Source organism: Nylanderia fulva, unplaced genomic scaffold, assembly GCF_048542155.1.
Source record: "Nylanderia fulva isolate GAGA-0341 unplaced genomic scaffold, ASM4854215v1 Scaffold6, whole genome shotgun sequence".
NCBI classification, from domain to species: domain Eukaryota; kingdom Metazoa; phylum Arthropoda; class Insecta; order Hymenoptera; family Formicidae; genus Nylanderia; species Nylanderia fulva.
Window position 1 is genome coordinate 5,287,954 of NW_028190698.1, and position 19,284 is coordinate 5,307,237.

The window sequence follows — 19,284 nt, forward strand, 5'->3', positions numbered from 1 at the left end:
GCTGGTACTAAAAGTTAAACTATTATTATATCAACTAATTTATAACAATGTTCAAGCTTGTATGTAAACAAACATAATGATAACTTACTAAATATTACGAGGCCATGTGAAACGAGCAATCAAAAATTATTTTAAACTTGGAAAAATTTTAATTTAAAAAAACCAATTACAATACAAACTCTAATATTCTTAATTACAAACGTTTCGAACTATACTTAGTCTTCCTCAGTGCGCAATAAAAAAATAATAAAAAATATTCTAATAAAAAGTCGCAATACAATAGTCAAAATAAATTAGATAATTATGTCAAAATTAAAAGGCGAAATACGTTAACAATAAATTGAAATAATTACAAATAGTTCAACGCAAAAAGTCCCAATTAGAAGCAAAAATCGAATTAAAATAATTTATCCGGCTAATCAATAATTTTTTTAATTATTAAAACCTCGGAGTGGCACTTAAACATTCGTCCAAACCAATCACTCATCGTTAGTCGGCGAAAGGCTATTAGTTTGGCAATGACCGTGTCCATCTCCTCTACGTTATTTAATATTTGTTATTATAAACTGAATTAAAAAAGAAATTTTATATTATAAAATAGAAATCCACTTATGTATATGTAAAAATTAAAATATTTACATACAATATTTACATCGTAATATTTAGTAAGTTATCATTGTGTAAACTATTATTATATACATTTTTATATAATTTATAACTAGCGTAGCTAACATTTTTTCCAAAAGATTATAACATATATATATATAAATTTATTACAAAATAGTTTCAATTAATTCTTTAATTTTACGTAAAACTGAAATTGAGAGACACAATTTTATTTAATTTAAAAGCATCTTTTACAAATTCTCTCAAGATTTCTATTGTCACAATCCAATCACTCACACGCTTTTGGTTCCCGGCTTTATTCAATAGTATCTTTCTTGTTTTCCGCTTTGTGTCAGGATTGTTCAGATCTTTCGCTGACTAATTGCACAAGCAAGTGCCACGGGCACTCTTGATTGTAGTCTGCATTAAGTAGGGTAGCTGAAGCGTCGCTTTAATCCCTTTCTTTTTCGGCGCTACAGATTCTCTTCTCTCATCCTTCCATACTTTTTCTCCTTTATTTTATTTCTGTTCGCCGAGTATGTTACTGAGTTATGTACTTCGGAAACACTGACGCGACGGACCAATGTGCAGCACAGTTGTATTTTTCGTCCTTTCGTGTCAAGAAGTGCAAAGAAACATCTCGCGGTAAGACGTTCGTCGTGCGATCGTGTTTCCATCCTTCTATGCTTTATTCACTGGATGAACTTTTTTATTTTCCAGGACCGATTTTAAGGAATCGCTTTAAGCATTTTGTCACGTTCCGTTGTTCCTTTATTTGTCTCTTCATTCGTCTCGCGTTCGTTTTGCGGGAAGGTTCAGTCGCGATTCCATTAGACGATAAGTACCGGAAAATAGAGTATTCCATCGTACAGCTGTGCGCCATCGCTCTTACGATTTTCTCACTGAGTCCACCGCACTTCGTTTGACTCCCAATAATAGTTGAAGAGACGAAAAGAGGTTCTTTTATCCTTTTATTCTTATACGATAATCCATACTAAGCGAGTCTGCTTTCTGAAGACGATAAAAATTTGATGTGCGAATTTACCTTAAAGATCTCAACAGGTGCGCGCGAGGGAAAACGCTTTTCAAGATATCGTGCAGACGTTGTTATGCATAAATTTCATAGTATTTATTCAAATGCTACAAAGAATATGAGGGATAATATATAGTGTTAAATAAATAGGACAACGCGATGCTTTTAGAAAATTAATGGCTACTATAAATTTATTAAAATAAAATACACATATTCTACGCACATCTATTAATTTTATTAAACATTTTTTTATATAAAACATTTTTCCTACCATATATTGTGCACTCACATTTATATTTATTTTATAAATATTTTATATTGAAAATAAAGTGTTCAAATATATATTTGTACAAATTATTTTTAATATTATATATAATTATAATACTTAAAAACTTTTTTACATTGTGTATAGTAAGTTATGGAGCATTATTTTTTTTTACAATAATATATACATATATGTACACATTATATATATATATATATATATATATATATATATATATATGTACGTGTACTATGTGTACATCAATAGGCCGCTCTGGTCTATAAAAGAATAGATATGTAAATTATATGGTAATCAATCTGTGGAAATAAATTTTGCTAGTTTGTCAATTTAACTTTATTACGCACTCGCGATGTGGAACTAATTGCGATTTCAATATACAAATCGATTAGCACGTTTAATTATATAATATCGAAATTAAGGAAATACACATTTTAATTAAACTTGAAATCAATTGTTTCATAATATTAAGCTAGTCGACCGTATTGCAGCATATAAAACAGAAATTATTGGAAAACATCAGAGAATAAATATTAATTTACAACACATGAAATTACAACTGTGACATACATATAATGAGTACTACTTTGTTCACTCTCATGTATTAATATTTATATTACATTCCATTTAATACAATTTACAATCTAATACAATTATGTTATTTAATGGAATTAATGCTTTATTTTTTCACTGTTAATATTGCGAAATGTTTTAATTGTTTTATTGTATTTTAGTATATGGTGGAAACGTAGATGGAAAAGTATATTTAATGTGTTTTATCTAAATTGCATATTTGAAAAATTCTCTATATGCAGAATGTTGCAGGGAATTTTACATTTTTGCCACTTACATATCACGTAATTAAAGTGCATGCTCTGATTGATACACATTTATTAAGCATACGTTATATTTGATATGTCAAGAAAATGAGAAGAAAACCTATAAATATTAAAATATTTTGTGTAAATATCATTAAATATTATGTTCGTAAATAAAATTATTAAAAATGTAATATAAGTATTTTATATGAGAAAAACAGATTTTATTTAATTATTATTATAATATTTGCTAAAAAGTAATAATTTAAAGCATTCAATAAATTTAATTGGTAATATTAAATTGGTAGAGTTACATTTCTGAGACTTTAAGAAAAACATTTGATAGAAAATTTTAAATTACGAAAAAGAATGTGTGATAAATGTCTTTACGAATTCGGGATACTTCGTAAAAAATTAACGTGACATTAATATGTACAATTGCGTTAGAATTGTCAGATGTGTTTCTGAGCGATGAATGTAGCGACGTACATAACTCACACGCCGTAATTCACGTTTATATGAATTTATATGTCTGCATCTCTGTATAAACTGTTGCAGCGACGAGTTTCGAAGGTCCAGAGCTGGAAATAACACGCATCACGCGTCTCCATATGGGACCTTATCTCTGTATAGCATCCAACGGAGTGCCACCAACAGTCAGCAAGCGAATCCTTGTCACTGTTCACTGTACGTAATTTTGCTGCGTGATCCTAGATCTCGTTTTATTATCAAGAACCACGCTTCCATTGAAACAAAGTGGAAATACGCATAAATGACTTTTTTATTGCAATCGAGAGAAGTATTAAATGCATTTTTGTTTTATTAGGTGTTAAAAATATTATATACGCACAATTCAGATTTACAATTTTAAAATTATACATTAATTTCATTTTTAAAAATAAAAATTACAAGATAACTAAAATAATAAAATGTATCGCATTATATTATTTTAATTTCTGCGAGATAAGTATTAAATGCATTTGTTGTTTCATTAGGTGTTAAAAATATTATACACGCACAATTCAATTTTACAATTTAAAAATTATATATTAATTTTATTTTTAAAAATAAAAATTACAAGATGACAATAAAATGTATCACATTATATTATTTTAATTTCTGCTTTGATACCAAACTGTTTCAGTACTATTGAAAAAATTTGGCATTATTCATGTTATATCTTCTATGTACTTGCACATGAATGATTTTATGCAATTCTGTATTTTGTCCTAGAAATTCTTTCTTATACGTTGCGCTTGCCACAAAATATAATTTAAATTGTCGTTCTCGCGCGTGCTGTAAGCGATCTCGCGTAATGACGCCTTTCGGAGTGGGCATGGTGAATAGCTGATCCCGAGGGCCATTGTTCCTGAAAATGGAGTTAAATCTTTCCCGCCGTTGGCTACGTAATTTTGCTATGCGATGTCACGAGCCGGGGACAAGTGACGTTTCTGGATTGATTAAAAAATAAGAGAAACCTATTCCGTAGAAAAATAATTTTAAAATGAGCACCTCCTTAAGACTGCGTCAAATGTCAAATACTTTGATGATGAGTTGACAATCTCGATGGACATTTCATTAAATTTATTTTTTTGTTATGTAAAATTTTTCAGCGTTACGTACATCTATGCCGCAAATGTTGTTATAGCAAAATTAATAATTTATTAATATAAAATTGGTGACGTATTATTTATTTTCTATTTTGATGCAATAAAAGAATTTGATAATAAAAAAATACATGTATACATTTGCATAAAGTACACCATAATAGACATTAATTATTAACAGTATAATATTTGCATTTTAACGCAAATTTTATTAAACCATATTATTTATTATAGTTCAGCCTATGGTTTGGATCGAAAATCAACTAGTGGGTGCTTACGAAGGGCAAAGCCTCACCTTGGAATGTCACAGCGAAGCTCATCCAGAGCCTATCACTTATTGGACGAGGGCAACAAATGAGACTATCGCCAACGGTGAGAGCAAACATTTCTATTACTTATCATAAAAAATATTATTCAATTTTATCAATAATAAATGATAAATTAGGAAATACATAAAAACATATTGATTTTAATATAATTTCTTGGAAAACTTTAAATTTAAAAATTTGACAATTGTATTTTTATATTATTCACATTTTAAGCAAAATATATTTATGGTTATTTAAATTACTATTATTGTGTTTCCATATTAATTTTTTGAGGACAAACAGAGCAAGTTTGTAGCTGATAAATTTGTGATTGTTAAGATAATGTTCCATGTTATGTTGAAAAATATTTGCATGAATATAAAATTCGCCATCTGGAAAAGGTGGAAAAATGAGTTTCACTGAAACCGAGAGCTCGTTTCATTCCAATTTGAGATAATTATTATAAGTTCCTTTCTTTTCTTTTCGCGTGCCCACACCGGGAGGTGCACGCACGAGCAGTTGTAATGCGATTCGCCTTAATTACACCGCGCTAACGCGGCTGTTTCACTCTAATTGCTACCATGCATCTTTGCGATATGTCAAGGGGTTAAGGGCAAGGGCACAATGGCATTAAAACTTAAGACGTGCGCATACCATCTCGTGTCGGCTCGCTAATCCGTGACAGCACCCTCCCTATATGTACACGCGGTAGGCTGAAATTTTTCTGCAAAGTGCTGTAATGAAAAGGTACATTCGAATTAATTAAAAGTACACGGACTGTTTAGCAGTTTCCATAATCCCGGTTTTCATTTGCTATCGCAAGTTTGATTTAGTCAATTAACGTTTGGTAGAAATTTTCGTGCAACTGGAGAATAAAATTACGGAGAGAATCAACGAAGAATAAAATTACTGTTATAATTATTATCGATTAATTTACAGACGCAAAAGAGTCTCTCTTCATTATATGATTGACGTAAATGCGGATATTTTTAAATGCAATAATCTACGAAATGTCATATATGTATATATATTATATAGTATATGTGCATGTGTTTTATGTTTCTTTGCTTTACTTATCTAACAGAAAGAAAAAATCTTGAGAAGTTTTATGTGACATTAAGCATTCATATGCATGTGCATATCGATAGAAATCATTTTGCTAATTAACTATTAACTTTGATACTAACTGCTATTGTGTCGTATATCATTTTATTATTATTCAGTATAATTTTTATCAGAGAGGTATTCAAATAAAGATAAATAAGGAGATTTTAAAAGAGAGAGAGAGAATATGCAAAATATTAAGCTATATTATGCAAAATGATGCTACAAATTATTTTTATGAATAAATCAATAATTTTTGTATTTAATATTTAAATTCAATATTATTATTATAATATGCAATTTATTATAGATTATTTATTATGAGCGAGTAATAAATCAATTAAAATATTCAATCAATAACATAATTTTATTCTTTCGATTTTAGGACATGAATTCATGTATCCAATTTTGTTATTGAAAGTAAACTGATAAGATGTGTGTATGATGAAACTTGTTTTTCGATTGTACCATGTTTACGCTTTTAAATAAAGTGTAAAATTACATATATTTTTTTATATAAGCTGCGATACAATAAATAAGTTTTTATAGAAATATTATTACGGACAAGGTGATATTGTATATATGTACATGCACACTTGCATCAATAAGATTAGTAAATTTTCTTTAAAGTAACATTTCCGCGCTGACAGGGTCACCGTTTCTAAACTAATGATATAAAAATCGATATTTGTGCCGTTTCCTATACGCCGGAACGAAAATGACATTTGCACGAATAACATGGTCCGCTTCATGCACACTTTGCACAGTTCTATAATACTTAAGCTGCTTGGAACATAAATACGAAGTTTACTATTGCTCGCATCGATCAAGAATTTTCTGTTATTCCGGGCTACCGTGAAAGCTTGTCTAGTTAGTGCTATTCCATTCGCGGCAACGAAACGGATTAGCTTTTTAACGAGGGACAAGTGCAATTACATCAACGCGAAAAAGCCGATTTTGCGCGTCATGCGCTTCCGGTTAACAAACTCTCTCGAATTATTGACTTCGATTAAAGAACTAGTATATGATTATAATCTACGTGTTTATGTGCAATTTATTTTTGTTTTATTCATCGCGCTATTGAATACCGTTAATCCACATTTGTGATATGTAATAAACCTATTATATTTATAAACAATGTATGCAATATTATTTCACCGTATCAGTTGAAAGCAACTGGCTTACTATAATATATTATACATAATACATATAATTATCCAATACAAATGGAAAATAATTTAAATATAAACACATATCTATATAAAAAATCATATAAGAAGCCTAAATATCCATACAAAAAAATTCCATCTGTTTGAATTATATTTGACAATACAGAAAGTTTGTTTTTTATTAGATGAATTATACGTATTATAAAATGAGATATAATGTTAATTTTGATTATACAAATTTCTCTCAAATTTCAATTTCAATAACGTTGTTATTTCAGCATATGTAATGTCCTTAGTTTAACTGTCGTCATTTTCACTCTTTTCAGACGAGAACTATAAGGTCGAAGCAATCCCTAAGGGATATGAGGTGTTGATGAAGCTTATAATAAGATCTGTACGAGTCCAGGATTTTGGATCCTTTCGGTGCGTGGCAACGAATTCTCTCGGAGAAACTGATGGAAAAATAAAACTTTACAGTGAGTAATGTGTTTATAAATTTATCCATTTTCGTAATACTTTATGTATTTTTTTTTATTATTTATATAATGCATTTGGCTCTCTATATATGTATAGTATGACATTTAAGCTGCAACAACGTAATTGATAATATATTAAGAATTATTAAATTTACGATTTCGTTTTTCACAATTTTTTTTGCTTCAGTTTCTCTTGTAATACGCATATCATGCGCGAAGAGAAAGACAACGAAAATATTATATTTTAATAAATTACAAAAAAAAATATTGAGTTTGTATATTTAAAATTTGTTTTATTATTTTTAATAGCATATTAAAATTACGGAGATTCGTACGCACGTACATACGAGGAAATTAGTTTAATTTATTATTGAGGAAATATAATGTAGGACAATTTTGCGTAATTAAACTTTGTAATACAAATAAAAATGTGCATATTAAAAATTCATTGCGGCGTAATGCGTAAACGCGACGATTTATACAGCGAAGAAAAAAAAAATCTGCATACTTTTCCGTGTACATATAATTATTTTCGAGCAGAGCCCGAAACATCTCGTCTCGGAATTAAAGCAGGAGCGCGCGCTCGTGATTCTTAAGCGGATAACTTATCGGTTTATCGCCGATCGATATAACCTTCTCGACGTAATTGCCCCAATCTCAGTGTACCAATGCACCCCGTCTCTCGTTCCACGACGCCATCGCTAGACTCCATCATCGTTCCGTGCATACGAGAACTTTGGCAGGCCAAACAACCTTTCTCCGTTCCTGTTTACCCCAGTCCCTTCGCTCTCATCCTCTCGTGATGGAATAAAAAGAACCGGCAATTACTCGCAGGACGTGAAAGATGTTGCTCGTTAGCTAACGACATTAGTAGCCTTGTCATTTCTTCCCGTACAATAGAGAACGAAAGTGCCTTCTAGGCTTTTGGGAGAGAAAATGCTGTTGTGAATCAAGCCAGGTCGAAGCCACGTCGCGTCGCGTCACGTCATGTCATCTTCGTGCCACTACGTCACGCGCGTCCATCCTGCTTCGCCGTCATTATATTTCATTGGATCTCTCGGGGGCGCGAGAGATTCAAGTGGTAAGCACACACCAAATACGTAAAGCACGAGCCGTCCGTTCCGTTCGACCTCGCTGATGTTAATTGATCGCCTCTCCAATTAGAGTGTCGACGACGGGAGTATAGAAGCGGGTTCGTTTAAAGAGAAAGGAAGGGAATGCGATGGTTTTAGCGAAAATCGTGCCGTTCATGATGATTGGATGGGGACCAAAGGGAACGCAAGGGAGAAGCGTAACGGAGGCGCGCGCGAGGCACTTAATTACCGACAATTGCAAATAAAACGCTGCGGTGGAAACGACACGGCAAGAATGGCGGGACACGCCCGTCACGAATTTCCATTCTCACGAATCACTCTCTTTCAGTAATTAGTCCGATAGTTTAATCCAACGGGTTGTCTCGCGTTCTCCACCGAAATCACCCTGTCTCTTTTTCCGGTGACACCCTGAACAATAATTACCAAGAGGGAAACCAATCGTGAATTATATGGCATTGCCCGAAGTTAGTTAACTTTGCAATGAGAATTTTATTTGAGCTGGAAGACGAGGAGGTGAAAATGGACGAATTATCGGCGGACGTGACGCGGTTCGTGCGTGGAAAAGAGACGAAACTTGCATGGAAAGAGGAGCTCGCTTTAAAGGCGGCTATATAAGGACTGTATAAAACACTTTGTGCCCGAGTCGCGCCATCGCTTCGGTCGTTCCGAGTCTGCACAGTGACGTGCACGCATGGCATGCAAAGTTCTGTGCATGATGGCCTATATTCAAATTGCATTATATCGCCGGATGAGGGTGCGCGAGCGCGCGCGCGTATATAGATGTGACCGATAAATGCGCCGTATAGAAGCCCATGGTAGTTAGTTCACTTTTGCTACGCTGGTCGGTGCGAGCGAATGTATACCTTGAGGAAGAATTAAATCGCAATTGGTATATCCCGTAAATCTGATTTTACAACGCCCGGAATTACGGTGCAATAATTTTTAAAGATTATTAGCAATTAGTGATGTATAATTAGTATTCTCTATTATTATCGCAAATTGGTGCATTATAGTGTGTTATTGTAATAATTAATTGTAAATTGAATCAATAGTTCGCGCAGTGTTCCGTAAAGTTTTATCTTCTCTTTCCTTTAATTTATATAATTGTCTGTACATTTCGACGAATAAAATAATTACAATCTGTTTCTTTTTTTCTTCCTTCATCTTTTATCACTTTTAATTTCCCGATGGTGATGATGCAGACGAAATATTTCTAACGTACGTATATTTATAATTCTCTGAGTTATTCTGGTGATTCTTTGTGAAATAATTCAGCTAAAAAGAAAATGAATGGAAAAAAGACGAGTTGAATTATTTTATTCCCACGCGCTCGCTCATTGCTCACGCTCAGACGCTATTAAGAGTGTTACCGTAAAATGGCAGGCATCATCGGTAGTGAAGTGAACAGAATTGCGCGAGCCTTACGAATGAAATACATTACTGGCTAATTGCAGTGAGATGGAAGAGAGCTCTGAGCATCTTAAACCACAGTCGCAATATTCATTGCCGCAGTTACAGAGCAAAGCATCAAAGAAAATGATATAACGGCATGCTATAATAAATGTAAATTAGCAATTGAAGGTATTTGGAAACGATAACCATTTCAACGGTTCTCGGTAACAGTGCGGTACATAAAGCTGACCACAATCCCGATATTTGGCTGAAACGCGGTGTCCAAGCGTATTAATTAATGTATTTATTAAATTACATTGTTACAGTAACTGTCAGGATAGCCGTGAGCGCGCATTCTGTATCTCCTACTGTATACAAATATGCAAACGTATATGCTTTCCTAGATTTGTAAACAGTACTACAAGCAAACATAAATGCATTGACCTTGCAGAAGTAAACACAATTGTCGTTGGAAATTGAAATCAACGTTACAGTAAGCTTCTGCACATCGAACAAAAGTTGATTAGTATTACAATGTTTATCTCTCTTGAATTTACTCGCGAGGATAATTTTGAGATTATAAGGTGTACAAGAGAGAAATTGAATTTGAAAGATCAAACAAGAGGAAAATATAAAAATTTTGTGTACTTACATTACAATGATAATTATAAAAATTATTATTATTGATCTATTATTGAACGATATAATTGTTAAAATAATTAACAAATATATATATATATATATATATATATATATATATACCTTTCGTTTTCACTGTACTTTAGTTTCAGTCAGTTTACGCTAAAATGTGTGTTTAATATATCAAAGTTGAAGGAGAACTGCATTTTTGCGACGTATTGTTCTTGTCGCAATCTGTCGAGCGGATATTGACATTCACTTTTGTGTCCGGTAATCTCAGTTGTTTCCGGTTGTCACCTGAGAATGTTGCGCGCGCTGTCATCCCGCGGGTATTAATTAGAAAAAGTATAGTTTTGTCTCTCGTAACGGCAATGCCGATGCACGCGCGAGGGAATTAATATCGCTTTCGAACTCTCGACATTTCGACGGAGCGTGCAAGTGACAAGAGCTCTCCGGGTTTTGCGGGAACGCGCGCCGTTCGGACGACATTCCAATACGTCAAACCCGGAGAGCATCGCGCGGAAAGTCCGACCGCTTGGCCGATTATTTTTCCAGTTATTACTCGCGGACAGGACTTTACTGATATCTCGATTCGCCATTTACGCCCGTTCGTTTTTCAAACACGATTCGATTGTAAAAGCGACTTTCTACCGCGTTGTTGTTTAACGGATGCTCAATCCCCTCTACGATGATCAACCCCGAATTTTCAAGCGCTCACTTTTGTTTATTAATAACAAATTTCAGCGATTAATTATAACGCACGCTTTATTTATATTATCACGGAGTTTTCGACGTCACAAAAATCACTGTTATTTATTTGTTGTTGTTCCGTATTTCTATATACTTAATATAAGGATCTATTTACAGATGCACATCAGTTACGAATATTTTATATTGGAACTGGTTAATAAACCCGATACTATTGAACAACGATAAACGTTGAAATTAAAGAGCACGAGTCTTTAGCTTCTATAATTAACTTTGAAATTGTGCTCTCTCTCTCTTTCTCTTTCTCTACATATTTCGTCGTAATTGTGCACATATTTGAATGTATATGTTTAATTATACTGTATACTGTAATTAAGATCAAATGAGCTGTTTTAATTTACTCTTTTAAAATTGATACATTATTATTGTAATTATTTAGACATTAATGTAATTTTTGACGACATGACAATTAATTGAGAAAAATTCTTTTAAAGCGAAATAAATTTAAACTGCATAATGTGACACTAATATCTTCAGTTAATTCTAAATAAAATATTGATAATTGATTGTAAATTTATACAAATATAATTACGGATTTCTTCTTGTTAAACGCTAGCATATTACAAGAAAGAGCGATGTGTATAAAACTTTGTTTATGGAAACGACTTTCTTATAGAGTTTATAAATCAGAGGAATTTTTCTAGAAAATCTGTCTGGAAAAAGGAAGCACGAAATGTGTTCTCTCCTGAAACCCAAAAAACTTCTTTCAAGTAATTTAATTCACAAAAAGATCTATATAGAAACATACTACAAAGTATTTGATTTCTTATGAAAAAAACACATCTAATTTTTCTTGGTTTCTCTATAAAAAAAAAAACACATCTGATTTTTCTTGGTTTCTCTAACTTTGATTACTAAATTTATTGTATCGGCGCATATTTTCAGGAATCGATAAGCCAACTACCCGCAGACCGGGCTCGAGGCGGGAGTCGAAGAAAACATGGAAGATCGATCATAGCCATGAAAAGAAGGCCGCCGGTATGAAGGACGACCCGATGCTGAAAGGCGATGATATTGGCGACGAGCAGATCGATTTTCAGTCGGCGACGGCCTCATCGGCATTTCATCGCCACTTGCTTACAAATTTTGGAATTACTGCCATAACCGCGATATTGGCCGGCGGTTTATCCACGTAGGCCACCGTGTTGTTTCGAAGAAAACTATACGTAAAGAAGATTAAAGTAATATAGAAAGACTCTCTGGATGCGGGATTAAACATCGCGCGTGGCAAGCATCGCAACGAAGTAATGTCGATAAGAATAATGCTGCGAAAAGGGTCGCTGTTCCCGATAAAAAGTCTCTTCCTGTTGTACATGAAATTTGCATAAAATGGACGTAGAGTGAAGACCTGTTTTTATATAGAAGCATGAAGGGTCTGAAGTATCTGATTGATCAGAGTGACCGGGGTACTTCGTGAGGGAGCGTAATTAACACATTGCAAGCCGAACGTGTACTAATAGACTTTCCTCTCTATCTAAAGACGTAGAAAGCCACCAATCTATTAACCCCTTTACGCTGAAGGCGTCAGAGTAGCTGGCTTTTACCGTTCCCATTCCGAGCGGTAACCTTGTTGACCTCGCCATCACTTGAAGAAGAAAGTCTGTAAATTAAGTAAAAAGGGGCACACATTATTTGCAATCGCACTTTCTGATAAATTGTTAAAATAAATATTTTTTTGTTTGTTTTATGTATTTAGGTGTGTGTGTGTGTGTGTGTGTGTGTGTGTGTGTGTGTGTGTGTGTGTGTGTGTGTGTGTAAATGAGAGAGTACAGTAGCATGATGAAATTAAATTTTAACTTACCTTTTCAAAAATACGCTTTATGCAGGCGTACTTTTTATTTTCATACAAAATATAAAATGTCTGCTCGTCAATTCGTTCAATCTTTAAGTTATAGTAATAATATAGTATTATTATATCTCTTTCTCTCTTTTCATACATACTCACATATCGTAACGTAAAAGTATTGATGTGTGAACGTGATATAAGAATATAACAATATCTTTCATTACTTCTGCATCTCAAAATATTAACAGAGCGTACATAGCTTGCAATTTGCTAATAATGTTTAAATATATGAAGGTGCTTAATAAGAATACGTATTGTGTATTATGTGGAAATAATTTAATAATTTTTGTACAAAAAGTTGTTTGCTGTTTTTCAGAACCTGCAATTTATTTAACATTACGTTTAAAAGTTTATTTTTTTATTATAATGTTAAAAATGTAAATGTATTTTTTTTGTGTATGTGTGTGATTGTCTAATTTTGAATTATATATTAAACTTTTAAATATTTATTATACTCTCTTGTTGTGAGAAATGTACATGTTAGAAAGTTGAACTTAATTATGTCTTTTAAAGTACGTATCATTAAAGAATAATAAATATTCATGTATATATGCAGCAAGGATAATAATAAATTTGGAATAAGATGTAATGGAATTTAATTATTAGGAAATTAATAATGTATAAATGAATATATACTTTAAATGATCCTCCACAATAATATCATTGTTTATTATATTAAATTATTTTATAAAACAATATATTTGAAATATTTTTACGGCAGATTTTACTAAGTTCCATCTTGTTTCTTGGACGCATAAATTACGCCGTAAAAAAAAGGAATGTGCCTCACTGAAAATATTTCCATCGAGAAGAGATTTCGTTTAAGTACATCGTTTAAATAGCTTTTAAACAGAAAAAGTTGCAAAACGGACTTATGATATTACGTTATGTTATAAGTGGCCATTTCTCAATGATCTATTATATATATGTATAATATTGTTAAAAAAGACTACTTTACTTTTTATTTTTTATAAACAAATGATATGTGTTTTTTAAATTGTGCATTTAAAAATAGGGTAATAATTAATAATATTTTATAAAATCTGCTTATTGCATCGTTAAAGATTCTTTAGATATATTATTGTGATATCGAAGACATATGAGAATTTTATTTTGCCATTTTTATAATTATATCGTTATGATACATCTAATTTAAATAATGTATGAGATTTTGTGATAACAACAAAAATAGATTTATCGCATCTTAAAGCGTTATAATATGAGTACAGAATTATAACATATAATTCTATTTATATATAGTTACATTTTATATTTACCTAGTTGCTCGAATATGTTCCCAATTTTGTATTTTCTGTATGTTTACGTAAAATTGCTAACTTAATATAATTATTGCGCTTATGTTACAGGATGACAATAATTTTCTGAAAATTTCCGTCATTAGCGGAATAATCAATAAATAATTTTTAATTCAAATACCTCGAAACCATGAATATGGTCTAATGATAGGCTTATTGCGTGCATTGTACATATTAATGATATACACACATCTGTAGAAAATGTCAGTAATGAGGAGAAAGAAAAAAAGAAAAAGAGAATTTTGCTCGAGGTTTTTATCTCTACATAATTTTATTTCAATAGATAAATTTAATGTTTTAGATGTATAAATAATAGTCATACATACATCAACGAACAGAGATAATATCTTAAAGTAATATTTTCTAAGTTGTAGATACGTTTTTGAAAAAAATTACGATGTTCTTATAAACAAAACATAGCACTGCCAAAATTCGTTAATAAAAAAATTTTATTCATTTTAGAAATTTTATGTAATGTTATTTCAAATAATTAATACATAATTTTTAAATTGTCTAATTTATATATAAAATAAATATATCTATATTTAAAATGTATATGAAAAAAGATTGAATTTGTGAACCTATTAAGAATTTTCAATGTGAATATATGTATTTGGACTTTTTATGTGAAATATTTTCATTAATTTTGAGATGTACATTAAACATAGGTAAAATGAATCTGTAGATTGCTACGAATACTAATACACACATCGCTTACAAAAATATTGAATATACAATATTTTCAATCGTTAAAGCAATTTACCAGTGATTTATCTGTCGAGTTTTCATTTCATTTTCTTAACGAATTTGTTATCGATGAATCATATATGCACTGCCAATCGATTACAAATTGCTAGTCTGATTCAAATTTTTGAATTGGATTCATCAATTTCGCAATACTGCTTGCGTACGTTTGTGATGACCCTATGTGCTATGTACATATACATACGTAGACGTATAATAACCGGTAAATTATTGTACGGCGCCGCATTTCTTCAATGTATAGAGCTACTGGTATTGTATAATAGTGTGTGTACGATATTGTAGAATAAGCCTCAGGGACGTGTATATATGCTAAGCTGTAAGTTATATTAGTTTTTGCATTTGTGTGGTCACAATAACTCTTCCCTCCCATGTAAATATAATGTACCTTATCGTGTACTTGGGCAATAAATGTTAGACAATCGTGATAATTGTATAGATTGTTGTGTTTTGTGAATTTTATTTCTATTTTTTTTTTTCATTGAGTATTCAGATTTATGATGACGCAAATTTTATTAAATCGGTTTTATTAGGCTGAGTTAACAGATTGTATTAAAATAAAAATATATTATACTTTTTAGGGGATCCTATTCTTCTATATACTCTTACCGTTCTCTTTACGTTTTTATTTATAACAATCTTGCGATATTTGTTATGAAATAATATTTTTTTTGTTATTCTTTTAAATTAAAACGTTAAAATTCGTTATTACTTATGTAATTAAAATTTATGTTTACACAAATTGTTTGTCATAATTTATTATGAATTGTATAAATGCAATTGCAAGAAGTGTTATTACATAAATAAAGATAGAGAAAAGATATCGTAAATGTGAATAGATCTGTGGAATATTTATAAAATTATGTAGATTATAGTAAAAAGAAATTCTTAATTTATATTATATTAAAATTATATCAAAGTTATATAAATTTAAAATAAAAGACAATAATTAGCGCAACTATCTTACTGCCTACAAATAATATAAACAATGTTTAATCTCTACTATGTCAGTAACCGATATCTTACCGAATATCAGCAAGTGATAACTCAGATAAAGTAAATCTCTTCTGGTTGCCATATCGTTTATACGTACTACTGGATGTACCAACGAGAATTACATTGTAACTTACACATTTCTCTCATAGAGAGCAGATACGGCTACAATTAATTCTTCCAATCATTCGATCTCCAAATTATATCTATATTCTTCTTAGCAAGTTTTATATAGATAAAAGATCGATAAGTTTTAGTTTAGATACTATAGCTATTATATAGGAAAAATATCCTTTAATAGCTTTTTGTTTTAAAGTCTTTGATGTAAAATTAAAAATGTTAAATAAATAATCGAACTGCTTTTTTTCTATTCTTTTAACAATTTATAATTATATAAGGATTTATAATTTATGAATGTTTTTTATGATTATTTTATAACATAAATCTGATGCTTTTTTATATTTTATTATCATAAAATTTAATATAAAAATAATTTGTTTTCGAATTTTGATTGATTTTTAAAATATCATTGTCTTTAGCAAATTATTTAAGTGCCAGTTATGAAAATACAACTTTTTAAAATATGCAGTACGTTTGATACTTAACATTGTTAAAAGTTGACATATTATCGATAAGATTAAAGAGTCTACCCCATCATTTTATATAAAATATAAGTACTGACGAGTTATAATGGGGTAGAGAGAAACTTATACTGGCACTTCTCTCTTTCTCAGCCCATATATATATATTCATTCTGCTTTGTTACGTTCTTGTACAGTTCATTCCGAAGCTACGTAAAATTCGGGAGATCGACTGTAACGAAGACCCGACGGTATAATAATGATATTCGGGAAAGAATTATTATGGAACTTGGCAGCGCACTTTGGAGTAACGAGGGGAAAAAAGGGCTTTTCTCCATAAGCTAGCTCGTACATCATCGGCACGAATCCCTTTGGACGGTTATAGAACGAAAGAGGCGGCGATAACAAAGGCGTCTACGTTGAGCGATACTAGATGCTTCGTAAACAAACGAGTCTTCTAATATTAGATCGTATAATAAGATATATCTAAATATCTGTAATACATCACTGGCTATTTTAAATAATAAACTTATATTTTAATGATCTGTGAATGTCAAATGTTAAACGTGAAATATGTATATTTATAGTTACTTTTCACACATAGTTAATTTGATATAAGTTATATATTAAAATATATTTTATTGCGTTCTGTACTTCTCTTTTTATTTGTTTTACTAGTAATTTTTTATTAATAAAATAGTATGCATTATATAAATCAGAAGAAAGAGATGTTATATTTTTTAAAACTCATACATTTCTTTTACCAGTTTCATTGAAATATTCTCGATATTTTTGTATATTTGTATATTTCGTATATTTGTCTATAAAATCAATATTGCGCACACATATCGTCAGTGATTATGATAAATTGATATCGGTATAAATTATAACTGAGTAAGCCAAACATAGATTTGCAAATGGATATGCAAAAATCTAGTTTCGGTGTGTACGTTTGCAAGCTTTTTCAATCTTTAATTATTTCAGTAAATTTAATTAAATTATTTCTTCGTGTATTATTTTTTATGCACCTTATTTAAACAGCTCTGTATTTCCATAATAATACTGCGAAATAATCTTTGGACCAATTGCCATGTGGAAAGTCATCAAATATAATTTTCCGTTCTCTGTCGAGTTGTGTGTTATTGTAAACGGTAACGTTTTATGCGGATTCGGATTGTCAGTAGTACGAATATAGCGCAAGGCAGACATTTCAGCTGCTCGCTGTTGCTTCAGGAAACACAGTCTAAATGCAAATGATAACAGGAAACGATAAGAATCTGTACCGGCTCATCCAACAGTTCCATCTAGTACGTAGCGATTCCTCCATTTGCACAATTGTAAAGGGACATCCTTTAAACATGTTCGACGTGTTATTCTTCGATAGTATTATCGCAAACTTACACGCGCACGTAGATCGCCCATCGTGTCCATATCGCCATAAGTACACAGGACCACGGTATAAAGCGCTCGAAGGAGCCAGAGCCTTATACAGAATTGTTATTTTTATCGCTCGCGATGTTTTCATATTTCGCTCAAGGCTTGCTAATTTCATTTTATACTTCATATTTTTCTAGACATTTTCTTCAGTTGCCGGAAGCACTTTTCAAGTAAGTTCTCTTCAACTCTTTAAAATCAGCTAATTAGGCAATCCCTTTTTCCTCACAAATAGAACAGAGCCACAAATCGTCAAAGCAGCTGGATTATCACAAGCAGCTTCCGAAAATCCGTAATATTTCCTTCCTGGCCATAAGATAAAAAATGTAGAAAGTTCTTAATTGAATAAAGGCAAACCTGTTATCATTATAATGGATACCGAGTATCGAACTATTAGAATTGGAAATAGTTACACAAAAATGTACAAAAAAAAATGAATTATATGTGCGCCGAACAAATATGATTTCATTTTCAGTAACGTAATAAAATATCTCAATCAAACAGAATATATAAAAATTACATGTTAAATATATATCTATTATTATCTTTCTTCTTTACATTAATTTTTTTAAAACTTTTTACCAATTGTTTAAAATAATGATGTTTTATTTTATTTTTATTTTAACTGATAACTAATTAATTAAATCGTAATTATAATTGTAAATCAATATTGATAAAGGATTTTAATTTTGTATACAAAATTTTTTGTATACTTAATTATTTAGATCGACGAAATTAAATTTTGTTTCTTTTTATAACGTAAACATTATGAAAAATTTTGGTTTTGTGTGTGAAAAAAGGAAGTTTATCATTGTGTATTTTTGTTTAAACTCAAATAAATGAATTAAATCAATGTTTTCTGTTTTTAAAGACAAAAAAACAAATTTTATTGATTTATCAATCAGCTTTGTATAAAATTGGCACGTTGCTATCAATGTTTTATTTAAATCCATTGAAATGTATCTTCCCTTTCTAAACTTGTGTCATTTTCCAGCAGTTACTACGCAAATCTTCATTTCATCGAGCTCATACGATACTCTACAACCTTTCTCAAG

At 31.0% G+C, this 19,284-nt stretch overlaps 1 protein-coding gene across 1 annotated transcript in view; it reads left to right on the forward strand.

Moving 5' to 3' along the window:
* Positions 1-15,658, forward strand: part of LOC114940225 (neurotrimin) — an 84,672-nt gene extending 69,014 nt beyond the window's left edge. Inside the window, exons 5-8 of the mRNA XM_085487799.1 lie at positions 3,299-3,427; positions 4,582-4,719; positions 7,255-7,404; positions 12,183-15,658. Coding sequence (XP_085343925.1) covers positions 3,299-3,427; positions 4,582-4,719; positions 7,255-7,404; positions 12,183-12,433 — 668 coding nt within the window. The 3' untranslated portion in view covers positions 12,434-15,658. The remainder of the gene's footprint in view (positions 1-3,298; positions 3,428-4,581; positions 4,720-7,254; positions 7,405-12,182) is intronic.
* The last annotated feature ends 3,626 nt before the right edge of the window (positions 15,659-19,284 follow it).